Source organism: Protobothrops mucrosquamatus, unplaced genomic scaffold (assembly GCF_001527695.2).
Source record: "Protobothrops mucrosquamatus isolate PMUCROS unplaced genomic scaffold, P.Mucros_1.0 scaffold695, whole genome shotgun sequence".
NCBI classification, from domain to species: Eukaryota; Metazoa; Chordata; class Lepidosauria; order Squamata; family Viperidae; genus Protobothrops; species Protobothrops mucrosquamatus.
The window spans coordinates 51,650-61,039 of NW_015386978.1; the positions used below are offsets into that span (position 1 = coordinate 51,650).

General features: G+C 35.7%; 1 protein-coding gene across 1 annotated transcript; it reads right to left on the reverse strand.

Annotated features, from left to right (window-relative positions):
- Positions 1 to 272: 272 nt before the first annotated feature.
- Positions 273 to 9,028, reverse strand: LOC107289417 (vomeronasal type-2 receptor 26-like). The gene is made up of 6 exons (XM_015818175.1): positions 8,817 to 9,028; positions 7,455 to 7,746; positions 5,818 to 6,693; positions 5,098 to 5,307; positions 1,634 to 1,760; positions 273 to 1,171 (listed from the first exon to the last, which is right to left on the reverse strand). The coding sequence occupies exons 1-6, from the start codon at positions 9,026 to 9,028 to the stop codon at positions 273 to 275; spliced, it is 2,616 nt and encodes an 871-aa protein (XP_015673661.1).
- Positions 9,029 to 9,390: the final 362 nt, after the last annotated feature.

Sequence of the window (9,390 nt, forward strand, 5' to 3'; positions counted from 1 at the left end):
ATTCTAAGCTGAAAGACAAGTGCAGCAATGTCTGTTTTAATTTTATTAACTACCTACATAATTTATTTCTTATAATACTTTTATGTGTACTAATGAGGTTCAGAAAAAAATATACCCTTTAGGTGTTTGAAACACAGCCCTATCAGATTACTTTTTTTTACTGATATTTATGAAGATGGCTATATGTAAAGAGCTAGTTAACTATTAGACAAATAATAAGATCTAAAAACAATTTGCTTGTTCAAAATTGTATCTTGTTCTTATTCTTTTTTCTATTTCTTATGTATTAAATGCTCTCTAGTGTTGAGCTCAGGTTTAAATATCATTATGTAGAATTTGGGGATGAAGATGCATCCCAATAAGCCAGCACTGGAAGAAAGGATAGAGAAGATCTCCACAGCCACCATATACTTGCCTTTGGTGCTCAGGTAGGTGGGGACAAAGGTCAGCCAAACGCAGCAGAAAACCAACATGCTGAAAGTGATGAATTTGGCTTCATTAAAACTGTCTGGCAACTTCCTGGCTAGGAAGGCCACAATGAAGCTGAGAAGGGCCAAGAGGCCCATGTAGCTCAAGACACAGTAAAACGTGGTGATGGAGCCTTCATGACATTCTACTATAATTTCTCCATGGAGTGCCTCCATATCTAAATTAGGAAATGGGGGAGAAGTAGCCAGCCAACCAATACAAATACCTACTTGAATGAAGCTACAGAACCAGATAATAGAGTAGGCCAACTTTTGCCCCACCCATTTATGGAATAGGCTTCCTGGCTTTGAAGCTAGGAATGCTACAATGACCGTGATGGTTTTGGCCAATATAGAAGAGATTGCAATAGAGAAGATGATGCCGAATGTTGTTTGTCGGAGGAGGCATGTTGCCCTATTGGGGTGTCCAATGAACAGAAGTGAGCAAAGGAAACAAAGCAAGAGGGATGTAAGCAGAAGGTAAGTGAGGTTGCGATTGTTGGCTTTGACGATGGGAGTGTCCTGTTGCTTGATGAAAATTACAAGCACAAGTCCTGTGGAGAAGGAAAAGAGAAGAGCCAGAGACACCAGAGTAATGCCCAGTGGCTCTTCAAAGGAGAGGAAATTCATTGTCTTTTGAATGCACTCATCGTGAGCTTGATTTGGGAACTGAGCCTCTGGACAACTCTCACAATTCTCCATGTCTGAAAAGTAGAAAAGAGTTTCTGAAAAGTATCTAACTTTTTTCAAGTATCAGAACTGCTTTTCTAGAGTTCCCTCCAAGGAGTTTTCTAAAACTTTTTGTAACTCTTGTGCTTCAATTTTTTTCATTAGTTGATCAGAATATAAAATACAAAGGACAATCAAAATGATGGGAAACAAGAGAAAAAGAGAGGTCGAGTAGAAGGTGGGAAAGGAAAAAAACATTAATCCTATAGCAAGTAAAAGATAATAATATTAAAGCCTCAACTTTTTATCCTTACACTGTAGTATATATATTAGCTATGTCTATAACAACAACTTATCTAATCAGGAAAACCAAAATCAGAGTTTCATTTTTTCCATCACAATCATAAAATCTGGAAGTGTTTTCCAAATAGAAAAATAATTAAATATACTGAAATGAACTTTTAGGCATAGGTTCATTGGGATGCTATGAATCTTACCCATTTGTTTGGCTATCATCTTTTGTGGACAGGAAGCACAAGCATAGCAGCAAAATGATTGCCCTTCAATCTTGTTCTTTATTTCTCCAAGAGGACAAGGATCATTACATAAAGAGAGAGGAGGCAGCTATCCCCAAATAGAAAAAGAGATGAGTATTAATCTTTTGTTTTTGCTTTTGTTTAGAGCCAATGAATATGAATGAGACAGTTGATTGCTCTGCCATGAAGGAAATTCAGACAGTTTAATCACGAAAAAGGCTGCCAGATCCAGGAATACAATTGAATTGTATTTCATTGTTTATTAGTTTAGCCAAAGTTTAATTAATGCAATACAGTCCAGAATTATATCCAGATTTTGATTATTTCCAACATTCTTCCATATTCAAGTTGCTGCTTAGTACCTACATGGCATAGGACCTGGTTACATGATGCGCTGCCTGTCTCCCATAGTATTTGCCTGGCTTGTTCCATCTGGCAAAGTTGGCACACTCATGGTTCTATCAATTAAACTATGCCATTTATTTCGACCTCGGAGTGCATGTTCCTTGTAACAGTACCTGCCCTCTGGAATGAACCTTCTCCCAAATTTAAATGTCTCCCATCCTTTTACTATTTCAAAATCTCTGAAGATATGATGTTCACCAGGCTTTTTGGCAAAGATGAATGATACCCATTTCTTTCTTATCCCTGTCTTCATTCATGTTGTTTTCTCAACCGTCTTTGCTTTTTTGTGTTGTCATTATGTCTTTGTATGGTTTTGTAAACTTCCCAGAATGACTGACAGTTGAGTGGCATTTAAATTTGACCTAGTATGGATGGATGCATAGTCAGTGAGATGTTAAGACTGGATTTGGCATTTCTATCCACCTACTGAGTCCATCTGAAGAATCTGGGACAAGAGAGATGTTGTGATTTGATGGTTTTAATAGTACCCTCACAGTATGTCAGCCTTCCAAGTAAAGCTGCCTTTTGCAATTGACTGATGGTGATTTTTGTCAATTCCAACCACCAGCCAATTGCAAAAAGAGTTTTGCTTGAAAGAGTTTACATCCTGAAATGATAGATTTAACACCATCAAACAATAAGATCTTCCTACCCAGGGTGATTGAGAAAATCTTGATAAGGAGACTTCTTGTGAAGATGGCCAATAGATGATAAGCTCTTTGGATTGTCATTTTTTCAACTTACTAACACAAGGAGCAGGGATTCCTTTAGTTGACATGACTCTCCTGTGTTAGGGAGAGTCCTAGAATCATCCCACAAGACGCTCCACACAGCAGAGGTATGCAGGAATCCTCGGGAGCTGTGCTTTGGACCAGCTGGTGAGCCATTCCACTGGTGGGGAGAAGCGGGGCTGCAATCACTTCATTGTTGGAAAAGCAGCCATTTTGGAATCTATTTTTCCAATAGACAATAAGTTGTGCCTTTTCTTTCTTAGTCAATTTATGGGATTATTATCTGTACTTGCTAAAAGAGGCTCTTTCTAGTCACAGCCTCCTTTTTTGAAGCTCTGCAACAGATTTGATTCTTTATTGTTAATATTGAATAATTTAGAGATGCAATCATTTATAGAAAATTATGAAACCGCTGAGGCAATTTCACAGATATCTGATAATGTAAAGGATTTAACTGTTATTTTGGAAAACAAATCTGACACCAATCTTTATTATATAATGGTTTAAATACAACTTTCTGAGCATAACTGAAAGAAGCGATCCAAGGAAATCTTTAACTCTCAAGAGAACAAGTTTGGGAATTTTTCTTCATGGATATTAAGAAGGTTGAGAATTTCTTGAGAAAAAGAGACTTCATAGACATACCAGGGATGAAAAATATTTTATTCTATGAGGTAAACTGGGAGGAGTGTCTTAAGTTTAATGAGTTAATTAGAGTGAGGAAGGATTTTTACAAGTCTGAATTTGGTAATTGAATGACATCTCTAATGTACAGTAGTTTTCTGTTTATAAAGTAGGTATGCAAATATATATAATATAATATCTTGAGTGCTTTTTGATGCACCCTGTCGACCCAAATATGGGAGAAAGAAATCATATTTGGGTCGACAAGGTGCATCGAAAAGCACTCAAGGTAATTCTCCTCCCCTGTCTCTTCCCTCCCTAACACAGCTGACAAAGTGAGAAAGAGCCTGTGGCTTAGAGGTTAACACAGCTGCTTAACATGCAGGCAGCCCAGGTTCGAATCTCAGAAGGGTATGTTTGGCTGATGAGAGCTAAAAAAAGTTCAAAATAACTATCCCATTCTCCCTTAATTCTTTGTTAGCAATCCAAATTTTAAAAATATAATATAATATATATATTATATATTATATAATTCTCTAGTAATTCCTAAAGTTCATAAAATATTATTGAAAGTGAATTTGAATGCTGGAATGTTAGGAGGAATTAAAAAAAGTTGTAGTAGAATTTACTGATTTTAGAAATACTTTTAAAGTAAAATTTTAAAATGGATGTTAAAAAAAAAGGATTTCCCCCTTTGGTAAGAGAACTTGGGACAATGTAGTAATTGTGTTAATATAAACGATGATAGTTTGGGAAGATTAATAAGTGCAAACAGAAATATATATTATTTCCTAAAGGAAAAAGAAAGAAGAGGTAAAAAATGATTGTTTTATTCAATCATTTGGAAATCGCTTCTGGATTTTGTGCTTGTGATGGAAAAAAATAAAACTTTGATTTTGATTTTGCTGATTAGATAGGTTTGTTTTTATAAAAATGGCTAGTATTTATTATTGTGTAAAATGAAAATTTGAAGTTGTAATGTTCTTATCTTCTACTGTGCTAAAAAGGGTCGGTAGTCAATGCCTTTTTTTCTTTTTCCCCTTCTATCATAGTTTTTCCTTTTCCCATTTCCCTCCCTTACTTTCCCATTATTTTCATTTTGTTTGAATTTTATATTCTGATGAACTAATAACAAATTTAAATGAGGTGAAGTATTTTATAGATGGATAACAATGCCAAATCCAGTGTAAACCTCTGGCTGACTGACAGTCAGTTTACTGGCAACTCATGGAAAGAACCTAAAACTTTGAGGATTTGAAGAAAGCTGAGAGTTTGAGATTGTTAATTGTTTCACAGAAGAAAAGACTTTGTCTCTGGTAGCATTAATTATATCGTCGAAATGTGGGTACATATGAGTTCTTTCTTGGGAATAAAGGTTTAAATATGAAGGTTTAGATATCAGTTGGGAAGGCAAATATCTGGGCACGGAACTATATTTCTCTCATTAATTGAGAGCAAATTTTTGCACAGGAAATTTGGAAATTCTAAAGAATGAAATTATGCAACATTAAACAGGCCAATACTTCTGTTTTTGCACATCTTTGACAGAGATGCAGTGTAATGTAATTGGATACTAAAACTAGTGCTATCTATGGGCTAAGGGAAAGGCTACAAGTGTCAAAACAGTGCATATGAAATTGAGTCTTTCAGTCAATGTTATGGTACCTGAGTGAATTGGTGATGCCACTGAATTTTGTCTGGTTGTATGCAGAAGGTTTCTCCTGGAGGAGCTCGTGGATTCATTTCTCCAACTGGGACGTAGATATATGAGTTGTTTGGGAAAGTATTCAAATTTATAATGTCAAAACCAGCCTCTAAGACTCCTTCTTGATTTAATTTAATTTCATCTCCAGCATTGTTGTTGAAGGAAATTTTCTGCAGAAATGAATGGAGCTTGCAGAAGGAAAAAGGATGACCTTTAAGGGGACACATATACATTTCCTAAATGGTCCAAAACAACAGCATTTTTAAATTTGGAGTGTTTCTTTCCAGGAATAAAGAAGCATGAAGGACTGAAACAGTCTAATTGTTATTACTGAAACCATAATCTATGTTAGATACTAAAATCCCTCAGTGAATTTGTTTAATGATATTTCATTAAGGTAATTTGAAAACTGTAAGAAGAAGCAATGGGAAGAAGTTTAAAGACCAGCTGAGTTGGTTTGGAAAGAAGGAAAAGCTGAGAAGTGGAAAGCTGAGATGGGTAGGCAAAGGAAAATAACTTCAATGTATCAACTTTTGTAATGCATGAATGTTGAGCAAAGGTGAACATCTGTTATCTTTAGATAGCTGACCTACAATGGTCTGTTGACTCTTTTAGTCCTGGCACTCTGTTGCAACCATGGAGAATCTTTTAGAAGACAACTGAGAAAGAGGAAATCTTACCTTCCAGGCTTCTACAATCTTGGATCGCACTTGATCCCTGCCTTTTTGTATGTTCTGATGTGTCCTAATTGTGTGAGCAGCTTGTAAGGCTTGAGCCACGGCATAGACAGCATTGTAGATACTGTAACTATGGCTAAGCATGCTGATTTCAAAGAAGGGTGCAAGAAGGTTCTCCAGTTTTTCTTCTCCAGTGCACTCCCCATCTTCAGGAGCATCTTTATTTGGTATGGAGCAGCCAAAAGCTTGGTGCCAAAAATCTCTGATGAAGTCATCTTGATTTGCCCCAGAAGGGGTGACAGACTGTATAAATTGTTGGAAACCTGGAAGTTCTTTTTTGGTAATTGAGAAGGAAATGGCCCCATGGAACATTTGCATATCAAGCTCCCTTTGGAAGGTACCTAATGTGAAATCATTCTGTGCCATTGTGATCCACACTTTTCGTGTATTGAGTTTTTGTGAAGTATCAAAAGTTGTTGATTCAAAAATTGGGGTCACTATTAGTGTAGAGGCCAGCCACATAAAGACTATATTTTCTCCATGTATAATAACTGCATTTGCTGTTTTCTCTGTGAACAAAATAGCGTGCCTCACACATTGTTCAATCATGTCAAATTGGTCATAAAAATGGAAATTTCTGTCAACTCTTTCCGTGAATTCAGAGCAGATTTTATTTTCTGAGAGCATGGGTTCCATAATTTGTATGAAATGTTCTCCATGTTTGTCATCTACAATGACAAATCCTACCCATTTCCATCCAAAGTGCAGGAGGAGCTGAATTAAACCATCGTATTGGAGACCTTCATCGGGGGCCATGCGATAAAAAGGGGGGAAACGTGATTCAACCGTCGCTACCAATTGAAATGAGCCATATGAAATCTAAAGGAAAGAAAGGAGGAATAAAAGAAAGAGAGAATGATAGAGAAAGAGAAATTATGGATGAATGCATTTTATTTCTATTGATTTAAACCACTTTAGGTTTAAAAATATAAAAGTTTAATATTTTAATTTAGATTAGACATTTTGATACTTTTTTGTTTACTTGTCTACCTATTTATCATCTCTCTGTCTCTCTCTCTCTCTCTCTCTCTCTCTCTCTCTCTCTCTCTCTCTCTCTCTCTCTCTCTCTCTCTCTCTCTCTCTCAATATATACTTGTCTGTCTGTGTGTCTGTGTGTCTGTGTGTCTTTGTGTCTATCTATCTATCTATCTATCTATCATCAAACTATCTCTATCTCAGCCCTTTTCCTTGTAGCTAACTTAATCAAGGGTTTTAATTAATCCTTGGTCAACATATTCCATATATTGTCCCACACATTTTTAATATTAAACCAAAATGTTTGTGTACCTTGTACCTTATTGTAAAATATACAAATTGAAATCAGTGAAGCAGGTAATTGTAGCCCCAATAATCATGAATATTCAACTATGCTCTAAAATTCTTTAAGTATGGATTCATTTTACAACTTTTGGAAGCAGCCATAGACTGAAGTGAAAATTGGATTAGTGAAACTCTACACCTTGTACCTTTTTTTGTCAAATTCTGATAAATCATGTTCCTTGATGGGAAAATCAAGAGATTATCCTCTGTGTGATAGCAGTAATTCTACAGTTCCACCCATCCTAATCTATGGCTCCAACCTGTGGAATCTTGAAAAGCTGCAAAATGTCTGCCATACGTATGGATGTTTCAGGGCTCATCCCTCCGATAATTCCCATAATTTTCTTTTGAGTCCCACAAATATAGTTGGGGACAATTTTATGCAACTTAAAAAGCAGGTCCAGAGTGGTACGATAGGTCATTAGTGCATCAGAGTAGCTGTCATAGATGTGGAATCCAAGAGTGATATTCGGCAAGATGTGAGGATCCTTGTTGATGTCCTTCACGGCAAACACTAAAGCCAAGATGTGTTGGTAGAACTTTGTTATCACACTGTAAATAAAGTGACTTGCTTCAAAAGAGAAGTATGCTATGCATTATGCTACTAAAGAGATATGCAGTGAGAAAAAATTATATGAAATATGTTTTGCTTTTGCTTTTCTAGATTGCCCTTATGTTGTGCATATTAGAGATATTGCTGAATTTCCACAATTTCTCTCTTAACATTCAAGATTCAAGATCTTTATATAAGATATTTAATTGTACACTTGAACAAATCATTTTAATAGTGATAGACCCATACAAATTAAAGGAAGGGCTTTCTACATAGGTGAGTATAATATAATGAATTATATTAGATTAAAGTAATGAGCTATCTCAGATTAATAGGAGGAGCTATGAAAGACTTTACAGAAGGATTTCATTTCTGAAACTTCTGAACACTTGTCATGTAAAGTGTTTGAAATGAGACAAAATGTTGGCTGCAATAAACATTAAATCTTCCAAATATACCCCAAGCTTTGAAGAGATTATTGAGTAGGAAAAAATGGAATGGGTTGATTTTTCCATGAGAATCTGAGCTAAGTGGAACCAAGTTGTGGGTATATATTAGAGAAGGTCTTATGATGAAGAATGTAGAGCTGAAGAACATAGCCATATATTTAGAAATTCAGAAACAAATGCTCTGTCGTGTTTTAGAAATAGGACCTCAACTATCAAATAAATACATGAAAAAATAGAGACATGGTATTAATAACTAATGCCTCCCCAAGGTTTTGGAAATTATTTTTATTACTGTTTCTAATGGTCTAAGGAAAGGATGAGTATAGAAAAAGATATATTAAAAGATTATGGAGCCTTTTATGTTATGGTGAATTAGGGTTGGTGCTTTTCTCCAACTGGAAAGTGATTTCAATTCTCAACTCGGTATCAGTTCATCCTGTTCTATTATCCTTTTAACTGAAATTAGAATATTGGATGTTAAATAAACTCATTATTTCTATTTATTAATCTGTTATTAAGGATATGCCAATTATACATTGATATTTTGTAACATACATTGATTGAACCTTTGTGTTTTGCAGAAATGGAAAGAAAAGAGCAGGATTATATTAAAATCTTACAATGGGATGTCAATTGATTCCATAGAAGGATGTCTTTTGAATCTAATTTCGGGGAACAAGTAATGGACTTGAGACATCAGTCCACCAATCAAAAGTTCTCCCTCCTGGTACCATTCCTGTGGAATTTTAAGGGCTTCATCTCCAGTGCACTTTAGAGGTTGTACCTTCATGGCCAAGCCTAGAAGCAGTGATAGGGCAATAATCCCCAACATTCTGACTTATTTGGCTTCTCCTGTATTGCTGTTGCCAGACGTCTAGATTTCAAACTGATGCTATGGACAGAGAATAATTGCTATCCACATCAAGATCTGACTTAAGATTTTGTCCTGTCTCAATAATTGATGTGATTTCTTTTCTTAAGTCTCACTTATGTTTCCGTGCTCAAAGTGTGAATAGACAGAGTTGCAATTGATCCAAATATCTGATTTTGGGGCTCTTTCTTCACTGTCAATTTAGGAAAACATCAAAAGACCTTGGTATTCTCAATATTTTCTCTTGGTCCTCTAACTGTGAGGCTTTAGCAGAATTTCAATTCTCTTATAGAACTCCTCCAAGATGGTTGTCCTCGTATATC

Excerpts from the sequence above, each read along its gene's own strand:
- LOC107289417 (XM_015818175.1), bottom strand. The coding sequence starts at position 9,028 with ATGTTGGGGATTATTGCCCTATCACTGCTTCTAGGCTTGGCCATGAAG. Across the intron at positions 7,747-8,816 it reads GAATCAATTGACATCCCATT|TGTGATAACAAAGTTCTACC; the intron begins GTAAGATTTTAA and ends CTTTATTTACAG. Across the intron at positions 1,761-5,097 it reads GGCATCACCAATTCACTCAG|CTGCCTCCTCTCTCTTTATG; the intron begins GTACCATAACAT and ends ATTTGGGGATAG.